Source organism: Sorghum bicolor, chromosome 7 (assembly GCF_000003195.3).
Source record: "Sorghum bicolor cultivar BTx623 chromosome 7, Sorghum_bicolor_NCBIv3, whole genome shotgun sequence".
Lineage (NCBI taxonomy): Eukaryota > Viridiplantae > Streptophyta > Magnoliopsida > Poales > Poaceae > Sorghum > Sorghum bicolor.
Window position 1 is genome coordinate 12,610,617 of NC_012876.2, and position 23,822 is coordinate 12,634,438.

General features: G+C 42.0%; 2 protein-coding genes and 1 long non-coding RNA gene across 4 annotated transcripts; 2 read left to right on the plus strand and 1 right to left on the minus strand.

Moving 5' to 3' along the window:
- Positions 5,315-6,049, plus strand: LOC110437117. The gene is made up of 2 exons (XR_002455231.1): positions 5,315-5,479; positions 5,628-6,049. It is a non-coding gene; the product is annotated as an uncharacterized LOC110437117 (long non-coding RNA).
- On the minus strand, positions 11,798-15,762 carry LOC8073250. Of its 2 annotated transcripts, XM_002445240.2 has the most exons (5): positions 15,208-15,758; positions 14,422-14,536; positions 13,659-14,339; positions 12,919-13,090; positions 11,798-12,324 (listed from the first exon to the last, which is right to left on the minus strand). In XM_002445240.2, exons 1-5 carry the CDS (start codon positions 15,288-15,290, stop codon positions 12,302-12,304), a joined length of 1,074 nt encoding a protein of 357 aa, XP_002445285.1. In that variant the 5' UTR covers positions 15,291-15,758; the 3' UTR covers positions 11,798-12,301. The 2 variants fall into 2 exon arrangements, with proteins under 2 accessions (XP_002445285.1, XP_021321050.1); XM_021465375.1 differs by lacking the exon at positions 11,798-12,324 and having other exon boundaries at positions 12,975-13,110; positions 15,208-15,762.
- LOC8082427 (proline-rich receptor-like protein kinase PERK8) lies at positions 18,593-19,536 on the plus strand. The gene is made up of 3 exons (XM_021465594.1): positions 18,593-19,206; positions 19,280-19,439; positions 19,525-19,536. The coding sequence occupies exons 1-3, from the start codon at positions 18,593-18,595 to the stop codon at positions 19,534-19,536; spliced, it is 786 nt and encodes a 261-aa protein (XP_021321269.1).

The window sequence follows — 23,822 nt, forward strand, 5'->3', positions numbered from 1 at the left end:
TTGCTGAATGGAAAATTCTTCAAAAAGAAGAACTTGGCCTGGTTTGTATCAAGGCCAAGAAAAGGATTATTGATCCCCTAAAAACGTGGTGTGAGAGTAGACTTTAACAGCTCCTTTGTATTTTTGTTTTTGGCCTTGAAGGCCTTCTTGTATTCTTTATTCTTTTGTTTATACCTTAATAAAAGAAAAAATAGGTAGGGGTCTTCCCTGCCGATTGCTTCAAAAAAAAAAGATAGATGTATGGTGAAGAAAGAGAGGCCATGGATACGAAGGTGATGACAAAAAAAGGATAAAAAATATAAATGTATTATGAGCATTTTACTTTTATCTACCATGAGAAACTGGTTTATCAAAACAGCTTCAGGTGCTAAAGAAAAAAATTGTTCCACCAAGAAAGGAAAGCTGCGTTAAATAGAGCCTTTGTTTAGCATTGTGGTTGCCAAGCATGCATGCTCAGCTACAATTTGTTGGCATGTTTGATTTGTGAGTTGCCATGCTCAGCCAAAATATTGGCCAACCAAACTTGGACGACCAAATCGCCCGCCTAGGATTCGGCCGCGCATCAGCCACAAAAATAACTATGCTTTGGCTGCGCAAAGCTCAGGCGCGCTAAAATTGCAGCATCGAATCTAAAAATCTTAGATTTTTTTTCAGACAACGACGACGACGAAATTTTGGTGTGGCATACACACTAGGAAACGGGAGCTTTGCCGAGGGCCCAGCTTTGCCGAGAGCCGGCCCTCGGCAAAGACAGCCTTCGCCAACAGCCAATAGGGACCCTCGGCAAAGAGTCTTTGCCGATGGCTCAGCTCTCGGCAAAGCCAGGCGTTCGGCAAAGGCAAGCTTTGCCGAGAGCTTGACTCTCGGCAAAGACAGGCTCTCGGCAAAGAAACCGCACAGGGGACGACTTCCGTTGTCGTCACCTTTGCCGATAGCTGCGCCGTTAGGCTCTCGGCAAAGAGGAACTTTTGCCGAGCGCTGCAATGCTGGCTCTCGGCAAAGAGCTCCTTTGCCGAGAGCCAGCACTAACCCTCGGCAAAGAGGAATGGTTTTTTTTGTGTTTTGGACCCAATTTTTTTTCTTTAACCCTTGCATATTGTATACAAGCATATGTTCAAATTTGAGAGCTTTTTCTAACATTTTGCTATATTTTATCAATTAAATTATTTTCTTTGTATTTTTCTCGAAAAAGTAAATTTGAACTGTAGGAGCATGAAATAATAAAATATAGCCATTCAAAAAATGATATTCATGTTTGAGAGTGCATTTTGAGGTTGTATCCATAAACTCACCCAAAAGTTTGAATCTTTTGTATACAAAACATGATCATCCATATGTCGTAGAAGTGATTTTTAATTATATAAATTCCAAATAAAGTCCAAAAATTATGAAACTTGGCGACATGTCGAGTTATCGCATGTGTAGGGTGTGATAAAAAATTCATAAGGTTTAAAGAAAGTTACGACACCGGATGTCTAAATCTTAGACATCTCCACATGTGATAACATTTGATCACATGCGGAGATGCTTGTGTTTTAGACATCTGATATCGCAGCTTGCTCGAAACCTTATGAATTTTTTACCACAGCCTCCACATGCTATAACACAACACGTCGCGAAGTTTCGTGATTTTTGGACTTTATTTGGAATTTATATAATTATAAATCACTTTTCCATCACATTCCTCGACATGTTATGTCAGCAAGAGGGTTGAGATTTAATGTGTGGTTGTGGATACGGCCTCAACGTACACCAAATATCTTGACTATTATTTTTCGAATCATTGAGTTCTAATATTTCATGTACCTACAGTTGAAATTTGAATTATGTGAAAAAAATTAAAGAAACAAGATTAATTAGTTAAATATAGCAAAAAAAGTCAAATTAATACCAAATTTTAAAATGTGTTTAGAAATTGGATCACAAGGACACAAAAAAAAACTCAACTCTAAATTCAAAAAGAATAAAAAAATTCAACAGTTCTTTGCCGAGAGCCTGCGCGTTAGGCTCTCGGCAAAGGGTCTTTGCCGAGAGCCAGGCTGGCCGGCCCTCGGCAAAGGGTCTTTGCCGAGAGCCAACCCGTCTGGCTCTCGGCAAAGGTTTTGAAAAAAAATGAGTATAATTTTTTGCCGAGAACCTGGCTCTCGGCAAAGGATATTTTTCAAAAAAAAAAAGTTCTTCTTATCCCCACCCGGCCCAACCCCGCGCCTAACCCTAACGCACACACGCGCCCACCCTGCACGCCGCCGCCCGCTCGCCGCCGCCGCCGCCCGCGCGTCGTGCTCCACCGCCGCTGACCAAATCCCCCGCGCACCGCCGGCCCACACCGCCCCCACCCCCGCCCCGGCCCGCCCTTCTCCGCCCCCGTGCGCCACCGCCGCTTCGCCGCATCCTGCACGGACGTCGCAGGAGCCTAGGAGGAGGAGGGACCGGAAGAGGAGCCCCGGCCCCGTGCGCCACCGCCGCCTCGCTGCATCCCGCACGGACGCCGCAGGAGCCCAGGAGGAAGAGGAGGGACCGGAAGAGGAGCCCCAGCTCCGTGCGTCACCGCCGCCTCGCCGCATCCCGCACTACGGTGGCGGCCGCCGGCGATCCCCGATCTGCGACCATCAGGTACCCACCCGCCCGACCCGCCACTCTTCCAACCCCACCGATTTTTGTGCAGCCAGCCGATCAATTGCCTTGCCTCTGTCGCTGTCGGCAGAGCTTCGTTCGTGGTCATGGGGGGTAGCGGCTGGCTGATTCATGCCCAACTGAAACTACGCATGGAGATGTAGGGTGATTGGTAATATTTTCAGCCATAGCAGTAAATTTTCTTAGGCTGAATGGATGACCTCGCAAGCTAACCATCGATGTTATCCAACCACAATGTTATACTTCAGTTAACTATGATCCACATTATATGTACCTAATGATTAGATTTACCAAGATCGCATTGCAGTATGCCAACGTATAAGCCCAGTTCTGCATCATTATTTCAGTAATATCACCAAGAAGTCAACAGCAATACAATACAGAAATCTAGACTGATTCTCCACTCTGACCATGTATCCAGTTTCAGTGCCAATGTTACTGAAAAACTACATCAGATCCCTGAACATTGGCTATTGGTTAACCCCCACCCATCCCATTAGAACATTTTTTTCAAACCCAGAAGTCAGAGTTCTCCTGTATTTCACTCTCTTTGATCTTTGGTATGCTGTTTAGGACAAAGATATGCTCATCTTTGACTATTTTATTTTATCTTCTGAATCCCATGAACAAACCTCTAGTCCAGAGATTGTTCCAGGGATGAGTTTTTTCACCCCCACCCCCCAAAAAAAACTTGAGCTAGCTCTTCTAGTTCCTTTGATTTTTAGTATGCACCTAGATATATTGTGAAATAAGAACCTACACAGGATCAGAAACAGGGTAGTTATTGATATTGTGAAATAAGAACCTACAGGCTAATCAATACCGAGTTCTGGTAGTGAGCCAAAGGGAAAGGAACATACAGGATCAGATGGATAGTCTTTTTGTCCACTAATAATGCTCTCACAATAATTAATTCGTTGGGAAAAGATAAACTTTTCCATTTGTACATCGATAGTGTGTGCCAATTAATTTATGATTTGACTATTCTCAGAATATGCTACTATCCTAGGTTGAGTTTTAGGATTTGCATGTATATGTCTAATTGATACTTGTGGGTCAACACATGAAATGCATCTTCAAAATATATGTTGTTGGCCATCGAGCCGACTTTTTTTTGCAGGTTTTGGAAACCTCCCCCTGCATCGCATTAATGCGTATGCCCTAATTTAAGACGGCATTGGTCTTCTTAGGATTCTAGTACTGCTGGTAGCAGAGATGTATTTTTTTTCCTTTTCGTGGTTAGTAATGCATGGTTGAATGTTCTGAAAACTGTCTTTGTTAATGCTCCTGCAGTATAAAAGCTTATAATCTGATAGTACAGCTTGGTTAAACTGTCTTTGTTAATGCTCCTGCATGGTTGAATGCTCCTGCAGTATAAAAGCTGGTAGCAGAGATGTATAAAAAGCTTATAAATTGTCTTTGTTAACACTGTAAACTGATAGTACATCAGCTCATTAATTTCCAGGACATATATATAAGAAATATGAATTCAGTTTGGTGAGCCTTCTGTATATTCTCAATGCTATAAATACTTAGAGATGTCTTATGTTTTGATGTTATGTGACACAACTTAACCCCCATCCTTCCCACTGTAGTGTGTTTATGTATACGTTGAGTGTGTAGGTTGAGTGAGTTCAAATATATTGAATCAAGGTGTTTCCTTTTTAGCCTTATTTGTTTTTGGAGTGTGTGTTTTTTTATCATTGGTTTTTAGTTTTCATGTCTCTTTTAGGCCTAACATATCACTTTATTTTTTAATACAACTGAACGCTGCTAAAGTCATTGCTGTTGGCCCTGGTGATCATGATAGGGATGGTAAGCTGATCTCTGTATCTCTAAGTGAAGGCGATACTATTATGCTTCCGGAGTATGGTGGAACAAAAGTGAAGCTTGCTGAAAGAGTATGTTAACATATGCATGTCCTTTTGACTTGGCACTATATTCTCTCTCCCCTCCCTTTTCTGTTGCTGTTGCTTTGTACACCTAAATCAAAGAATTCAAGAATAGAACACCTGGATATTTGTCATTGACGGTCTTCTTGTCCGAATTGTGGATGTGTGGCCTTCGTGCCATATATGTGAAATGTGGATGTGTGGCCTTCGTGTCATATATGTGCTCTCGGCAAAGATTTTTTTTAAAAAAAATAAAAAGTCTTTGCCGAGAGCCTGCCTGGATGGCTCTCGGCAAAGCCCCCTTTGCCGAGAGCCACTCTGGCAGGCTCTCGGCAAAGAATTTTTTTTTAAAAAAAACAAAAAGTCTTTGCCGAGAGCCTGCTTGGACGGCTCTCGGCAAAGTCCTCCTTTGCCGAGAGCCAGCCTGGAAGGCTCTCGGCAAAGACTTTTTTTAAAAAAAATAAAAAGTCTTTGTCGAGAGCCTGTAAGCACGGCTCTCGGCAAAGACGACGTCAACATTGACGTTCCGCGATGGTGCCGTGGGCTTTGCCGAGGGCGTTTCTGGCCCTCGACAAAGTCTTTGCCGAGGGTTTTTAGGCCTTTGCCGAGGGCTTCTGGCTCTCCGCAAAGAAGCCAGATCCAGTAGTGACATCGGCTAACATCCAAACAGCCCTAGTACTATGTTGAGCCTTTCAAAAATTTACTAGTCAGCAGTGCGTGCTTTGACCGGCATTTCTGTAGGCCAGCTAGTAGTGTACTACGCAGGAAAGGATAAATAGCCGTGCCTGCTGCTAGCCCTCCCCCCCAACACCAATCTATATCTTCAGTACACAACTGCACGCAGTATTCCACAATGACTCTCATCAGTCTCAGGGCAAGCAGGCTAGGCTTGGTGCTGATGCTGTGCTTCGCCTCTCTCCTCCTCCTCTCGTCGTCAACCCACGGAGCGCATGGTAGACGCCGTACTCTCTCTCTCTCTCTCTCTCTCTCAATTCTGGAACACGTACCTTAAAGCTCTTATGATAGCAGTTTGATTTGTAGCGTGCAAAGCGATCGGCGTGCGTCATGACCCTGATTAGTATTCCATATGTTTACGTGCAGCAGGAGGGAGGAGGATGATGTCCACAGGCACAATCATCTGTGGCCAGTGGTCTTGCCAGGTGTGGCCGAGGCCGAGGCCCCCGACGACGATCCCACCATCATACGGCCCGCCGCGACCACCATCATACGGTGGCCCGCCGCGAACGCCGTAGTTTCCTGCACCGGCGGATCGTCGGAGAGTGCCTGCGTCATGCGTATATGCACGTACCTATACAAGTAAATAAAATGATCGGAAATCAGCATTATATTGTGCTTGTTTCAATGCACACACACACACCCGTGCGCGCTTGGCAGCAGATTGGCCTATGCTATTGTAACCAAATCATTATATATACTAGCTAGCATATACGTATCCGCGTCTTGCAACAAAGAGAACATTTATAATAATATACGTGATGTTTGTGCCTGTGATAATGAGCTAATTATTTTGTTGAATTTAATTGAGCTTTTGATCCAACAACTTCAGATCAAATCAATTAGAGTCCATAATAAACACTAGTGCAATAAAGATTAATCACGCCAGGGCTTGGAGCAAAGCACGGGGACTCCTCTCTATCTCTATGAGGAGTCGAGCGATGTACAGCTTGATGCGAACATGAACCTCTAGGGATGAAAACGCGAAAGAAAATTTCTTAACACAAACATGAACCTCTAAGGATCGGATCCTTCTGCTTTGATCTTCAGAATTCTAGTTCCCAGAACGTCTTTTGGAAGATGGCTCAAGCAGTCTGGCTGTTGGAGATTTTGTTCTTAGCTTGGATGTCTTGCCGAGATGGTCTTATCTGTCTTTCAAATCAGTCAGCTAGTCACAAACTGTCTGTAATAGGTTGCAGTAGTAAGTCTGTCTGATGCCTGTTTTCTATCTTACTCTGTTATGTCCAAAAAATTGCTGTTATATATTCCGTCAGTGGTAATGGAAATGGGTTACCTCCGATTCAAAAAAATGACCCTCTAAGGATGAAAACGGGACACGAAATTCTCACACCGATAGATTTTTCTGGTTGTTTCTATTCTTTTCCTCGAATAGGTAAAAAAATCGTGTATTATTGTATTAAGGAAAAGAGTTTAAACAAACATATACAACGTGCTTCTACAAGCGTTGAAGGAGGTCGACACAGTCGAACCTGGACCATCCTAGCAAAATACAGATGTTTTGATATTATATAAAGGAAACAATTAATATCGACGCAGCTTTGTGACCTAGGAGGTGGCCTTGCGTCTTCATGACTACCTAGATGGTGCCTTTCCATCAGTTAGGAAGATCGAGCTCGCCCAGTCTCAGCTTCAGACGTAGTCATATTACTGTCAAAGAGCCTATTAAAGTTCTCACCTCCGAAGCGGATGGCGCAAATGGACCTTTGATATAGCCCATACGCTGCATGATCAACATCTCCTCTCGCTTGGAAGCCGGCACACAAGAGAGGTTAGCCGCCAACCGCTTGCTCCGCCACGGCAGCACTGGCTTAGCAGGAGGCTGCTTGGGAGGCTCGTGAATCAGTGGCGAGTCCCTCTTACACGTGACATTGCTGATGAAGCTGTCGAGGCATTATTTGTCGAAGTCATCGTTGCCCATAGCCTGGTGGGTAACCCCCGGTGATGAACTGGAGGACCATCCACCGAGAGATCAACCGTGTGTGTCTTCGGTGAATCTGCTGTCCACTGGAAGGTGCGCAAGGGTGATGTCCACAACTCACACGAGACCACCGTCGGGTCTACAACCTCCAGCTGGGAGGCCACCACCGCTGGAAAATATCTGAAATCAGTCTAAAACAATGACAAAGCCACTAGGAACGCTGCCAAAAAAGACACATGGGCCACATATGTGGCAAACTAGAAAGGTGGAAGGAACTGAGATGTACTTGAACAGACCACTATGGTCAAGGCGAGGTGGGATTACTGCCTTGCACGGCTGCACACCTGCACCTGGACGCACCATGCTACGCATGCAAAATTGCAAACACTGGCTGCCCAGCATGCATGTGGGCCACGGCCTGCTAACGCCCAACACATGTTGGATCCTAAAAGAAAAGGAAAACATGATCCGGATCGGGGTGCCAGCATGCATGCTAGTTTTTTTAGGGCCTTGTTTAGTTCGTCAGAAGAAAAGATTTTAAATATTATAGTATATTTATAACTATAAGTAATTATTATACAATCATAAACTAATTATGCTTAAATGATATAGGTAACCTTATGCAATTAGTTATTTTTTTTAATTTATATTTAATGCTCCAGACATGTGTTCAAATATTCGACGTGATAGCCCAAAAAAGTTTTTAGCCAGGAACTACATAGGGCAAGGTAAAAGTGATCCGGATTACTCGTTGGACGAAGAATGATTTTCCTGTGTCCCATGTGTTTCTTCACATAAATGGATGCGAGTCTGTCTACTGACCATTCGGATGTTTCTGTCCCTTCTTCAGTTGTTCTGTCCTTGCCAAACAACCGGTTATTTGAAAGCAACAAAACAACCGAATCATGTATGCTCACACATTTGGTTGTTTCGGAGCCCCCTAGTAACCGATTAACACTATGTAAAAAATTACAACTTACAGAAAACAAAAATGAATCACTGCCTCTTTAACATTGACAACATGGGAAAGCATATATACACATATACAATAACGAAAAATAACCAATTAACACTATGATGTTACTGTTGACAAATGAGGCAAGTCTATCCGTCATTCAGCAGTATTTTTCTCTCACAACAAATCAGCGAAAGCGAACAGACTGAGAAGAAACTTCTCAATAAGTGGATGCGTGCAAACTGACCGTGAAGGCTGACATACTTTGTAACCTCACGCTTGATCACAAGCACAACTACATAGAGATATTGCAATACTAAGCGCTGCTCACAAATATCATAGCATGGGTCCGTTCGAAGCCATCCATTGGACCCATGGTTCAAGGGGATTACTGGCCCCTAATACTGGAGTAATGCCTGAATGTGTTGGTTTGGCTGACTAGTCTTCCTGAACAAAATGCTTCACAGCTGGACCGTATGATCAAGATGTAGGTACCCATCTTTATACCTGGCTACAAAACAAAGCCAGAGCTGCAAGTGAAAGCCATAAATCTACTGTGCTTGTGTGTGTGTGGGAGCCCATCTCCAAGACATAAGGCTGTCTTCAATAGGAGACCTATTTGGGAACCCAAACCCAAAGTGGGTCTCCAACACAATACCTATAGCCTCTAACAGAGTACCCATACAGAAAACCCATTTTGAGTATCAGGAGAGGCATAACCCAAATTTAGGTATCCTCTCTCCTTGAGACCTATTTGCAGAGAGTGTTGTCTTTTAGGTCTTGTTGTTGGAGAAGACTAAAAATAGGTATGTAACTTTTTACCTGTAGCGCTACCCAAAGGACAAATGAGTATTGTATTTTGGGTAACGATTGTTGGAGATAGTCTAAGATCGAGTAGGCGACTTGAAAAAAAAATGCTCGTCTGCGTGCATGTGAAGCAGGTAAAAGCAAACACAACACGCTAGGAGTAAATGTAGGCTGAGAAACATCAATGAAGTAACTAGTATCGTTCAGGCAACAGGTACTATTCACATATTAGATGGATCACAAAGATCGGGTAGATCACATCATAAGGTAGTTTCACACTAAGAAAATAGCTCTGAAATGAACAATGAAACAAAACTAAAATTGACAATGAAGAAAACATTGCCTCACTCATATTCGGTCCCCGTATGAGTGAGGAGCCTATTGGGGGACCCAACTTATGTTTCATCTCTATAATATAATGAATCGCAGCTCTCCTGCGCTTTCCCAAAAAAACAATGAAGAAAACTGAAACGAACAATGAAACTGAACTCAAATGAACAAATTTTGAAAACTGAAAGCTAAATGAAAGCACTAACAAGTAAACTTACTGAAACTGAACAAAATTAAACAAGCTAACCCTGAATGAAAATGAAAAATTAACACACCGAAAATGAAAAAAAAAGGAAATGAACACTGAACTTAAATAAGACTGGACCTGAACTTCAAACTCAAAAAAAAAAACTGAACTAATAACTGAACTAGCTAAACCTAACCTGAACAAAAATGAAACTGACAAAAATATTACTTTTCTAGACAAATCAATGAAGACTGAACATGAAAAGAAACAGATCTTCTTGGAAAAAAAAAAAGAAAAGAAACAGATTATACTATAACAAAACTGAATTAATTTACACGCAGATTCTGAACTCAAACCAAAATGAGAGAAAGAACCGAACAAAAAAAGAAACTACAACAGAAAGAAAAGAAGACAAAACTACAACATGAATAATTGTAGTAAACCACAACATGAATAATTGTAGTCATTCAGACAAATAACAGGTATCTGAAACTAAACAATACATCAGGAAACTGAAACTTAATAGAAAATCAGCTAGCATTCAAGGTATCTAGTATCAGGTAACTGAAATTAAAATAAAACAAAGATAAATCAATGCAGTAACTCGTATAATTTCAGGCATCAGGTAGCATTTGAAAGTATGGTAAAAAGGCGGCAAGAGCTTTGCCGGGTTTTTATTAGATGGCAAAAACAAAAATACAAAATAATTACAAGGGGAACCGGCCACTAAACAAAACTCTAACTCGGTCCCAGGCCGCCTCCTTCACCTGTTTTCCCTGCCCACTGAAAACAAAGAGAGCTTCCTCTGAAGCTGAACACACACCACTGATCAAAACCTGACCTACGAACACAGCTATAGCTAAGATTGTTGATGCTGCTGGATTTCCCATGATTCATCATCGCAGCATTCAAAAGTATCAGGTGCATAAAAAAAGATCAAGAAGATTACATCATAAGGTAGTACAAAAATTAAAAAAAATGAAATGAACTTTTTATTTGGCTGGTTTTAGAAAGTCTAAGGGGTAGAAAATCAGGTTTTATAGTTTAGGGGGTAAAGTAGTCCACCTTGTGTAGTTGAGGGAATTATGTAAACTTTTTTCAAGATCAAACGGATAGAAAACTGGATAACGAAAGGGAACAAAACAACCGGGCAACATATAGCTTATTTCTCCGGATATTGATATTTGTCTCGTATACAACTATACATATCAAAAATCAAAAGTTTGAGTATTCAGATTTCATTCGCTGTCGTACTTTTTCTGTCAGCTAACAGTATTTTTCTCTGACAATAAATTAAAAATAGTACTTTCAGTCATGTTGAGATTCAAACATGGACTATCCATATACGGAACAGAGTTTTAACCCTCTCAGGACGGTCGGATATCAAGAAATATCCATCTCATTTTCAACACTTCTCATATATGAAATCAATGGTCTGTGCAGGTCTGGGACAACTGGAGAACAGGTTCGACAGCGGATGTGGTTGACCCATTGCTGTCATCAATAGTGTACCAAAAAGGCGAAGTCCTCAACTGCGAGGACGGACTCCGATGTGGAGCTCAGCACTCCGACCTCGGAATTGTTTAGCCCCAAAAACCAAAATCTTTTCAAAATTTCTCGTCACATCAAATCTTTTGCCACATGCATGGAGTATGAAATATAGACAAAAATAAAAACTAATTACACAGTTTACCTGTAAATCACGAGATGAATCTTTTAAGCCTAATTATTTCATAATTGGATAATGTTTGTCAAATAAAAACGAAAGTGTTACAGTTTCGAAAACCGAAAAATTTTCGAAACTAAACAAGGCCCTCCACATCTGATGACAGGCGAGCACCGTCCAGGCAGAGTCTCAGATCGCCCAAGCACTGGTGCTTGGAGCTCTGATCAACAGCCGTCAACGGAATGGCAACGGTTTCAGAGAACGAGGTGCATCCCAGAGCTTCAGCCGAGGTTAGATTTGTGTGCAGCACAGGGTGCAGAGCACAGGGCAGCAAGCTGCGCTCGGTTACCTCACGGGCAAGGGCAAGCATACCTTGCCGGTGAGTTCATAAATTACATTTCAGTGACAAATTAATGCGAAAGTCAGCATGAATTGAATTTGGTTCACTCCGCCTGCCAAGTCCTGGTCACTCGATAAGGAAGATTTTACCTATTCCAACACACAGAAAACCTTATTGGCAGTCCAAAAGGGGTGGGATACAGATTTAGATACCTCCAAGTATGAACAATGAAGGCATGCATGGATAAAATGAGGACAAGTGTAGAAACCTTGATCAATAAAGCACCTGTGAACAGAGACGTGCATCCAACGGTTTGACAAATGCCATATTAATGTATTATTATCGACAAACGGCTTCAGATCCTTCGCACAGTTCATTTCAATGAGATTTCAGCACTTCCACAAATCATTTCACTCATCTTTTTAAATATTTGTTGTTTGCCTTTTCCTATCAGCTCTACAACTTTTTACAATTGCATTCATGGGATATAGAGAGGTGAAATGAGCAGAGCCACCTCCATTTGGCAGCAACCAGCCATCACAACCTATGACAAATTGATCATAACTCTGATAAATCTTAGCATGGTTATGCGTCGGTGAGGAGTTGATGATATGGAATCAAAGAATCATGCATTGGACAATCGAAACCTTCACCATCTGCTTCTTTTCCTGTCATACATGCAGCCACACATGTAAATGACATGGTTGGTTTGCTGCATTTGCAGCCTTAGAATAACACCAATCATGATTTGTAGTAGGACCATGATTGTTTGTCCCAATGTTCCTTTCCTTCACCAGTGGAACAATGCATGCCTTGTCATGCTGAGACGAGAAATGGTACTGCAAAATAAATAATGCGATTATTAGTATTGACAAAACAGAACACTGATTTCAACCTATATCTGTTGCACTTGCCAATATCTGCCATATGTAAATTTTCAAATATATGCCATAACACTTTTTTTCAATATATACAACATGATTGTAGTTTTTCTGAGCCTATGTTAATTGGTACTCCCTCCGTTTCAAATTATAAGACGTTTTTTGTTTTTCTAGAGACATTGCTTTTACTATCTATCTAGGCACAGTATATCTAGATGCATATCAAAAACTATGTATCTAGAAAAGCCAAAATCGTCTTATAATTTGAAATGGAGGGAGCACCAAACAGAGGAAAATAGCAAAACAAAAGCCGCACCAAAAGCATGGATATACAAGAAGTTATGCTATAAGCTATTTATGGTAAAAGACAAATTCATTCTGGTATGCAAGAACCACACGCCATGGAGATCACCACACAGGATAGGATAGAATATATGCTCTGAAAGCATGACAGATTATTTATTTATTTATTTACTTATTTATTTTGTTATGGTGTATGTGAATAATTTTTCACTTTCTCGTAGTGCAAAATAAGATAAGTTCGGCACTGACCAATCAGAAAGATACTCAACACCAGTAAGAGGGTGATCCGAATAGAACGACCAAATTGAATGTTCTGTTGTTGGCCTTGTATATGAAGCCCACCCATCCGTCCAGAAATTCTGGAATTTTCCTTCCAACTTGTCAAATAATTTCTGCTTCTTTCGGCTAGCCCATTAAATCTCTGTAAAACATAAAAAACCACTGGATTCAGCAATTAGCTAAAGTGATAACACCGACAAACTTAATTGGATGTAATTAACTTTGTGGACCAGTCAAAAGGAAGATATTTATAAAACAGATTATGCAGTAAAAGAAACAAAATATGTTTGCCATGCATAAAAGTCAATGTCACATGTTTAACCCAATAAGAATGAAAACCAGCAAATAACAATCAGGATTTAGGATGTAGCAACATTTCATATTCAAAGTTCTCCCGCCCATGACTATCTTAAGAAATATCATAATATCAATTACTGTTTATAATACTGTAAGTGGCATATGGCCTGATCACAGTTTGTAGGTTCAAATCCATTAGTCATTACATTTCATGGAAAAAGCAAGGTTTGATTTCATTACTTGTTCAAACAAGGCATACAGCCATTAGGGATGCTACACTATTGAGTCAACATCTCCAAGGATCATTTGAAGACACATATATGATATATCAAATAAGTTGCTCTCAATAAGATCACATTACATATAAACATCTTAAATCTAGAATAGTGTGGGCAGCAGAGGAATCGTTATACCTGTGTTAATAAGGATAGAACCCTGAGGTCAAGATTATTTGATATACCATATCTTACTGTCCGATGTTCATCACTCTTGGGTTTCCACAAGCTATTCCAAAACCATCTCACTCTTGTTAAAGATTCTGTGCCTCTCCGGATGCTTGATAAAGCAGTTGTCTGACTTGTGGCCTGAACCCCATTTGCGTCTGGGGACAATTTTCTATCATCATCCCCCTCGCTACCAATGTCAATCTTCCAATGATCATTACCTGAACTCATATTTCTTCTAAGGCCATGTAACTCCTCAGCTAGACCACAAACATCACTCTTAACAGTAAAAATTTCTCTGCGTGGCACTTCATATATGTCTTTAATAATTAAAGTTGGATCACTCTGATCGTTCGGCACATTCTTTTGTCTAGATGGGGCATGGTTACTGCTGTCTGTTCTCTTCATTTCTGAATAGAACTCTGCAGGTGCTGAAAGGAAAGCGACTAGATCATCTCGCTCTTCATCATCTAACTTCACCCAGTTGAGCCCTTGTCTGCCATTGTCCATTAAAGAACCATTTATTTCTTTCTCTACACGAGAAATCTGATCCTCAATGGCTACCACAAACTGCCTACGCCTTGCCAGTGTACCCTCTTCCAGTGAATACTTATCGTTGCATGAACTTACAGCCCTCTCAAACTGTTCCAACTGCACAGACAATCACTAGCAATAATTAGCAAGACCACAAGTAAGCTACTAGTAGTATATAAAGGTTTAGGTAAAACCATGCCTGCCATTTTGCAGTTCCTAAAGCTGTCTGAAGCTCCCTTTGCAAATCATCCACCTCGTCTGAGCTAGAACCATCACATCGCTCGCGCATCCAAGTTCTATAGACAGATTCCATCCTGGAAGGTGAAATTGCCAAATTCGAGGAAAATTGCATTAGAATATGTGTTTCTGAATGCATTTGACTATTTACAAGTGTAAATGTCTGTTTCAACAAGAGTTCTTATTAAAATTGTCACAACCCAAGCAGCATTACATGGCGAAATTAACAGATAGAATTGTCAACTGAAGCAAAGTTGTATTCTACTTGATTAGAATAGAGCATTAATTGCCCCAGCCATATACAATACAAAATAGAAACATAAATCAACCCAATAAGATATGAGATGCCACCAAAGAAGCAGTTTTTACGACATCGCAATCTGAACTAAACCGAAAGAACGGACAAAACAGGAAGAGCCAGCAGTTCACCAATCAGAGCGCAAAGAAGCACCCAAATCTCATCTTACCCCAATCGACAACCTAGCCCAATAATCACTAATAAAAATAGTAGAAAAATCAAGAGTCTAGAGTTCACGAGTCAGCAAGGACCGCAAATAAGCACGGGTCAGCTCGGAATCCCCATCTTAAACACAGTACACCTATAATCCACAGCAATCCAACCTTCCAAAAAAGGACAATCAAAATTAATGGCCAAAACAATCGCCAAGCGGTAGAGATTGCACATAAAGTTCAAACTTTTGTAGCCCCGGGCGCAACGAATCGAAGCCAAGATGACGAAGGCACTCACAAGTCCGCCGACTCCTGCACCTCCTCGGCCGCCTGGAAGAACCCGTCCTTCTGCCACTGCTCGAGCCCTCCCGAAGCCGCCATGTCGGCAGCCGCCGCCGCTGCAGGCAACTGCAGATCAAATCAGGGACCAGACACCCGACCGACTCCAAGGCACGAACACCAACTGCGATGGCTCCGAGCTCCAGGCGCCCCGCCTCAATGTCGCGCGGCCAGACCCAGGCCAGCAAGCGGAGATCCCGCGGGGGGGGCTGCCGATCAGGAGCTGCGCACGCCAAGAAAAGAAGGCAGCGGTTGCTTGCGCGCTTCCGCCGCTCAGCGGGGGAGGAAGCGGAAGCGGGGAGATGAGGGAGACGTAGGACGGTAGGAGGGGCGACGCGACGACGGGGAGGAGCTGGCGTAGGAGGGGAGAGAGGGAGGGGGAAGTGAACTCCCTAGCTATATCGCCGCCCCTGCTGGTGTTGTTTGGTTTTGGTTCCTCGTTCTGGTGGCTTCAGGATGTCAGCCTCTTTCTTTTCTTCCCCACCACTACCAGCCTCAACCATATTTTTTCAGCACAAAGTTGACAGGTTTTAGCAGGGCTTCCACAGCTTTATGGGGTATTTTGTTGAGAATAAATAATTGTATATTCACAGTACAATCTATGTGACATGTCTCCTTTTATTATTTTCTCCACGCAACTGAGTAATTTATTCTGAATTACGGAGTATATTAATTATTATTAAATACGTCCTTGCATCATATATGTACATGCATACTCCATCTGTCTTGTAATATAACATATTTTGATATTTGAAATTTATCCTAAAATATAAGGGATTCAGGAAACAAAAATATATTGTTTACTAAATAGGAATACTTAATCCAGTATTTGCCAAATTTTTGGTATAAGAGAATTGAGAGCCCATCCTTTTAATCATGATGAATAGAATCAGATTTTAATAAATTAGAAAATAAAATAAGGTATATATATGTCTATTGCACTCTCTCTTATATTTTATTAAAGAATGGCTAGAATATGCTATATTTTAAGATGGATGGAGTATGAGCTTGTCCTTGCCAACATTAATGAGTTAACTCTCTTTGTTGGAGTTAAGCTTGGCCAATCATATTGCTGTTAAATCAAATAAATTACAAGACTCATAATAAACAATGTGTGTAATAGGAGATTAATCTGGTACGAGAAGTTGATTGGAGATGAACTCAGCTTAAAAAAATAGTTATCATGTACTCTCTCTGTCCCTTTTTAATTGTCGTTGTTGGTATGTGTGCCACAAGTTTGACTCGATTTGTAGAAAATACGTGCAACATTTGTATCTCCAAATAAATTTGTTAAAAAACTATATTCAAAGATCTTTCTAATAATACTAATTATGTATTATAAATATTAATATTTTTTAATATATAATTGCCGATAGTTGTTTTTCGGAAAGCACAAGCGACAATTAAAAATAGACCGAGCGAGTATGTTTGCTGTGAAGTTAAGAAATATAAAAAGACAACGTGCTCGTGTGTTCGAATCATAATAGACATGAACTTGGGCTTATACGGTCAAGCCAAGATATGAACGATACAACACCAGCAAAGGTTTTGTAGCTAAAGAAAGATTATATGCATTATCAAATTTGGATAGGAGTAAAGAAATTCTTAGAAAGATGGCATGCACCTTTTTTTGTCAAAGCATTGTTACAAGATAAGTATCTCCTGTCACACTCTTTAATTAGGTTATATTGCTACTGCAAGGCTTTATGGATCTCATTGTCTTTCTATAAACTCTAAAAATTTAAAATACAATACTTTTAAAGGCAGAGCCAATGATTAGCATAAACTTAGGAGATAGTCTTACACATTTTAAGATGTATTTATTTTTTATAACACCATGTTTAAGACTACTTGCTTGTGTCTTCGCTTAGAGTCAATGCTAGCTCATACTACTAGAGATGTTAGTAAAATCTCCAAAGTATGACCCTCACAATGATATTACAAAATACAAATTCTTAGCGTCTTCAATGATGTTGTAAGATCAGTGCTTCTGGGCTAACTTTGGAAGCTCCTGAAATTTTGAGGAACAAAGGGAGAGCAAATTGGGCCTTGTTTAGTTCCAAATTTTTTTGCAAAATATACACTATAGTATTTTCATTTGTATTTAACAAATATTATCCAATCATAGACTAACTAGGCTCCAAAGATTCGTTTCACAATTACAATTAAACTGTGCAATTAGTTATTATTTTTATCTATATATAATGTTCCATGCATGCGCCGTAAGATTTGATGTGATATGGAATCTAAAATTTTTTTGCAAATTTTTTTGGAATTAAATAAGGCGCTGGAAACGCATGAATAAACAATACTACTACCGGACAAAAATTAAATTATTCAGAAAAAAATAAAGTGTCGGCAGTTTGCGGCAGGTATGGCGCCAGCATGGGGCAAAACGGGTAGCGAACAAAATAGACGGTCGCTTTGATGGCGATAGTGACTCGTGCGGCCATCTCCTTGGATGCTGATGCGCCAGCCACCGAGACCCAACAGACCAACACACATGCTGCTGCTGCCTGCTACCTGCTGCAGCTGCTTTTATATACTGCTCCGTAGTACTATACTACTTGTGAAATTTAACTCTGATTACTTGCATATTGCTACAGTAGTGTTTGTAAGATAAGATATCTGTTAGAACTAAAATAACGATGTGATTTGATCAATGTAATCAGATCTGTAAGGATGGCAATCTGGCACAGTTTGATCATTAGAAAAATCCAAGGGAGAACCTTGAGCCATGATTACATATCATGTGGTTAGTTGTGAGGGCCAATCATTTTTAATCAGCTGGCTATGCTCTTGGTGTCTGGAGGCACCAACCAAATTATGCACCGAATGACCTGTGCTACAGATGCGCCGGTTTTCTCGTGTACGGTGTACCTGAACAACAGAACAGGTATAGCACTCCAACAACAAACAATGGTCTTATGCCCTGCGCAAGCAAGCAAAGCAATGCATCAATGGCGTGTGTTCAATGAGGATTCCTTAGTGGAGAAGCTAGGTGATTCTGCCGTCCCCGTCTTCCCTTCCGCAGCCGCCCTCCGGCTAGCCCCTGGGGCCCGCCCCTCTCTGCTCTTGGTTGCCTTCCGTCGTCGCTGTGCTCTACCCCGTCTACCCTGTGCCCGCTTTCCCCTCCTGGCGACAGCTGCCCCTGCCCTCTCCTCCTGCGGGGAAGGCTCCTGGTTTCCGGCGACCTCCCAAGCCTCGTGTCAGATCTGCTTCCCTCGTCTTCGTCTTCCTCGGTACCCTGTTTCACCCATGTTTTGTAATCCCCTTCACTGCTCCCTTTCCACCCCTTTTCTCTTTCTTTGGCTCTCCCTCACTGCCTCCTCCGTTACCCCGACATGGATCCCAACCACCCATCCATGCCGGTTCCCCCGTCGGAGAACCCCAAGCCACCTGATCCGAATGCTCCATCATCCACCGCCGCACAGCAACCCCAGCCCCCTCCAAGGTCGCCACCTCCGCCTCCAGACAACATGTCGCAGCCCTCGCAGCGTTACTTGTCTTCGCCTAGCCGCACTTCTGAGTTGGCGCCGAGTGCACCGAGTACTCTCCGTACTCCTACAGATGCTCCTCCTTCCCCGGAGCCCACCACCCCTCTTGATTTGGATCCAGTGAGCGAGCTGGAAGCCCCCACCACCTCGCCAACCACCTCGCAAATTCCAATTAGCCTCATGTCTGCGCGATCTGGAGTCCCTGGAGTCCCCTATGACTCTCCAAGAACTGCCTCGCAGTCCCCTGCTGCTACTCCGTCTCCGGTCTTAGCGGAGAGTGATACTCTCGCTTTCCCCGCTGGCGGATCTGGTCAATGGAGTGGTGCCGCTGACGGCATCTCCGACTCTGATTGCGATAAATCCGGTCCTCTGCTTACTATTGGTTTCGTCATCACTTCTCCTTCCCTGCTTCAACGCCTTGGAGCAAGTAAGGAGTTCATTCGCCTCGTCCAGGAGGGACGGTACCAGGAGGCGGCTGATCACCAAAAGATTCGCAGTATCCGAGCTACCCATGAGGCTGGCACCCTTTCCCAGGCACAAGATGGAAACGCTTCTTCAAAGGCTCAGGCGCCAGCCTTCAAGGCGCCAGGAGATAAATGACGATCTTGGCATGGAACTGCCGGGGGCGGGCGGCCACCTCCGTAGTTCCAAGATGCAGCACCTCGATCGCCTTCTTACTTCTACTAAAGCCATGGTAAGTTTTATTTCAGAAACTAGAAATGCAACAATTAACCGTACTGCTCTTATAAATCATTTTAATCTAACTGATGCTTTTGTAGTTCCAGCACTAGGCCAGTCAGGAGGCCTTTGGTTGCTTTCAAGTGCTGATATCAGTTTTAATGTAGTAGATCATGATCGTCATTCTATTTTTGCCATCTGTAATCTTAGTTCCACCAATCAGACTTTCGCCTTGATCTGTATATATGGAGACCCTCATCATCGTAGTACTCAGGCTATTTGGACTAGAGTTCAGAACTTTGTTCTTTCTAATACTAATTTGCCTGTTATATGTACCGGAGATCTTAATGATATTATGAACTCTAATGAAAAGGTTGGTCCATGTAGGACCAACCCTACTCGTATTAATCGTTTCTGTGATTATGTGAAGCAGTGTGGTCTTATTGATTTGGGATACAGTGGCCCGGCATACACGTGGACGAACAAGCGTTTCAGCTCCATTCCAACATTCCAACGTTTGGACAGATCCTTGGCCAATGCAAACTGGTGTTCTGCCTTCCCATCTTCCACTGTTTTACACTTGCCTATGCTAAAGAGTGATCACGCGCCCATTCTAACTATGTTTCAATCTTCCATTGCTAAAACTACTAAACCTTTTCGTTTCAAAAATTACTGGCTTTTGGAGCAGGACTTTAATGAAGTAGCAAGGAGCAGTTGGGATAGATCCGCCACAAGAACTTTCAACTAGAAAGCAATGTATTTAGCGTCTGACCTCAAGAGATGGAGGAGAACTAAACCAAGAATTAGTGATCAACTTGAGAAGGTCGAAAATGAGATCCTAGTCCAGCAGTCAAAACCTACACATTTACAAGATTACAATATTCAAAATCATTTAGCTATGCAACACGAACAACTTCTGATCAAAAATGAAGAATTTCATCGCCAAAGAGCAAAGAAAAATTGGGCCAATCTGGGCGACCGCAACACATCCTACTTTCATCAGTCAATCACTAAGAGGACAAGGAAGAATAGAATCAGCAGCCTTCAAAATCAAGACGGATCCTTCTCCACCACTCATCAGCAGCTAGCTGGCACCCTCACCTCCTATTTCACTACCATTTTTGCCACGGGAGAAAATGACGAAGGTAATTCTCAGGCTCTTACCGATCAATCTGACCATCATCTGGCAGGTCCAAATCACCTCAACCAGGACTTTGTCGACTACACCAACTCAATGCCAACTCTCCAAGAGCTGCACACTCTCCAAGAACATGCGCTTTAACGCTGCTTTTTACAAAGCAGCGTGGCAGTGGATTGGACAGGACATTCTCCAATTGGTAACTGATTTCTACACCTCTGCCTCCCTTCCCTCTGAGATTAACAGAACCTACATTGCCCTCATCCCTAAAAAAGCCCAGGCCATGTCTCCTCAGGACTTCAGGCCCATAAGCCTTTGCAATGTTTCCTACAAAATTATAGCTAAATCCCTAGCAGAAAGACTAAAGCCCCATCTTCCTGATTACATTCATGCTGCTCAAACAGCTTTTGTTCATAACAGACATATCTCCACCAACATTATTGCTACTCAAGAAATTATTCACTCCTTTAGCCTTAGTACTTGGAACCATATGGCTTTTATTCTAAAAATTGATTTAGCCAAGGCTTTTGACCGTATAAGCTGGAATTTTATTACCAATGCTCTGACAAGATTGGGCCTCTCTGATCACTTCATATCTCTTATTCAAGCATGCATCACTACTAATACCTTCTCTGTTTTAGTTAATGGACAGCCAACCGACTTCTTCAAACCGGGCCGTGGTATTCGTCAAGGCTGTCCTCTCTCACCTTATTTGTTTGTTGTAGCTATCAATGAGCTTTCCAAAAGTCTTCAACAACAGCTTCAAACTAATCAGCTCACAGGTATTTCCTTGGGACCCAATTGTCCTCCCATCCACTCACTCATGTTTGCAGATGATCTTATCATTTGTGGTCATGCATCCCCTCATGAGGCCAATGTCATTAAAAATGTGTTAAACAATTTTTGAAACATCTCAGGTCAAACCCCTAACCTACAGAAATCCTCTATTTTATTTAGCAAAAAGGTGCCTACAAACATTAGAGATTGCATTAGGCATATTTTTCCTGTCTCTGATCTTTTACCTAATACCATGCATCTAGGCCACCCTATTCTGTTCTCTCACAGTGACAGGAATAAAGCCTATAATTTCATAAAATCCAAATTCAGGGGAAAATTAACCACTGTTAAAGCTAACACTCTCAATCATGCAGGTCGTCTCACTTACATAAAATCTGTTTTAGCCTCTATCCCCATTTACTACATGTCCACTGTGCTCTTCTCTAAAACCTTTACAGCTCAGCTTACTGCCATCATCAGAAGGTTCTGGTGGGCTGGAGTCCAGGAAGAAAATGCTACTAATCCTATTGCTTTTAGATCCTGGGATGACATATGCCAACCAAAAGAGAATGGTGGTCTGGGCATTAGAGATCTTCCCACCATCAACAAGAGTCTAATTATGCAGGCTGCATGGAATATTGCATCAAAAAAGGATCAATTCCTCTCAGATCTTCTTAAGGCTAAATATTTTCATAACACCTCCTTCTGGAATGCAGGAACTACAGGCCCCGATCAGTTTTTTGGTCATCTATTTTACAGGTCAAACAAGAACTGGCCGATAACTCCATTCTCCAAATCCACAGTGGCAACAGCTCGATTTGGTCTACTCCTTGGTGCCCCATCTGGAACAATATTCATGACCATATCAATCTGCCTGTAACTCAAATCCCTATGCCGGCGGCTAAAGTGGCAGACTTACTTCATACCCAGACTAAAACCTGGCATCAACCTTTTATTCAAACTATATTTGATAATCAAGCCACTAACGCTATTGTCCAAATAAAGACTGTGCCCACTAACCTGCAGGAACCTCAAGACGACATCTTAAGATGGAAGCCGACCAAAAATGGAGTTTGTACTACCAAAGAAATATACAAGTACCTCTCTAATCAACAAAACTTTCAACTTCCAGTTGCCGGTTCTAGGAGCATAACACCACAAGAAAACTCCCTTCTTCAGAGGGTCTGGAAAGCTTCCAAACTTCCTCCTATCATCAAAGCCTTTGTCTGGCGACTCATCAGAAGGGCCATCGCTACAGGTGACAGAACAGCAAGGTACACCAAAAACAGTAATATCAATCAAAACTGCGCTGTTTGTGGTCAAATAGAAAACGATGCTCATCTATTCTTCCACTGTCACCTACCCAAAACAGTTTGGTTCACCTCTAACCCTAGCTTAATAACAAATGATTTACCTCAGGAACATGATGGAGTTCAATATATCCTAACCTCCTTCGTTAATGACAATACTCCTGACGACTTATTCAATAATATTTTCATTACTATGTGGTTTCTTTGGAAAGCACGAAATGATAATCGTTTTCAAAGAAAAACTTGGACTCCTAACCAAGTACACAGTGCCATCAAGGCCTACGCTGAAGCGGCTACCCCGACTCTTCAACAACAGCATCATACTCTTCAAAATCCCACTCAACCCATTGGTAATGCAATCCATATGCTTGGAATTTCAAACCTCTCTATGTCTATTCCAGCCTCTTTCACAGGAACCAGATGCTTTGTGGATGCATCTACTCAGCCGGATCAAGATCATCAGTTCATAAGACCAGCAGGTATTGGAGTGTTTTTCATTGATGTGCAGGCACAACCGCCGACCAAAATATTTATCAAGGCACGCATCGAACAAGTCTCCTCTGTCCTCATGGCGGAAACTGCTGCAGCAGCCGTAGCGGTGCAGCTTGTTCACCTTCTCCAGGCACACAACACCTGCATTTTTTCAAATTGTCAGCAGCTGGTGCTCTTCCTTAATCAGGAAAACACCACCCACCCCCCGGATTGGACAATCAAGCCATTCACTCAGGCCTACAAGAATTTTGCAGATATGGGTGCGACATCTATTCGGAAAATTCCCAGGTCTTCAAACTCGACGGCACACAGCCTTGCTACTCAGGCACTTAGACTTTCAGCAACCCATCCTCAATGGACTTGCTCTTCAACTGCTCATCTCGAGCAGTGTTCTGTTTTGAGTGCTCTCCAGAGACTTTCTATTACAGATGTACTCATCTCCACAGCGCTTTGCTGTTAATAATATAATAGCCGTTTGTGATAAAAAAAAACAAACAATGGTCTTGTTTACTTCTCAAAAAATTTTGCAAAATTTATCAGATTCTCCGTAACATCGAATCTTTAGACACATGCATTGAGTATTAAATATAGATGAAAATAAAAACTAATTGCACAGTTTGTTCGGAATTGACGAGACAAATCTTTTGAGCCTAGTTAGTTCATGATTGGACAATATTTGTCA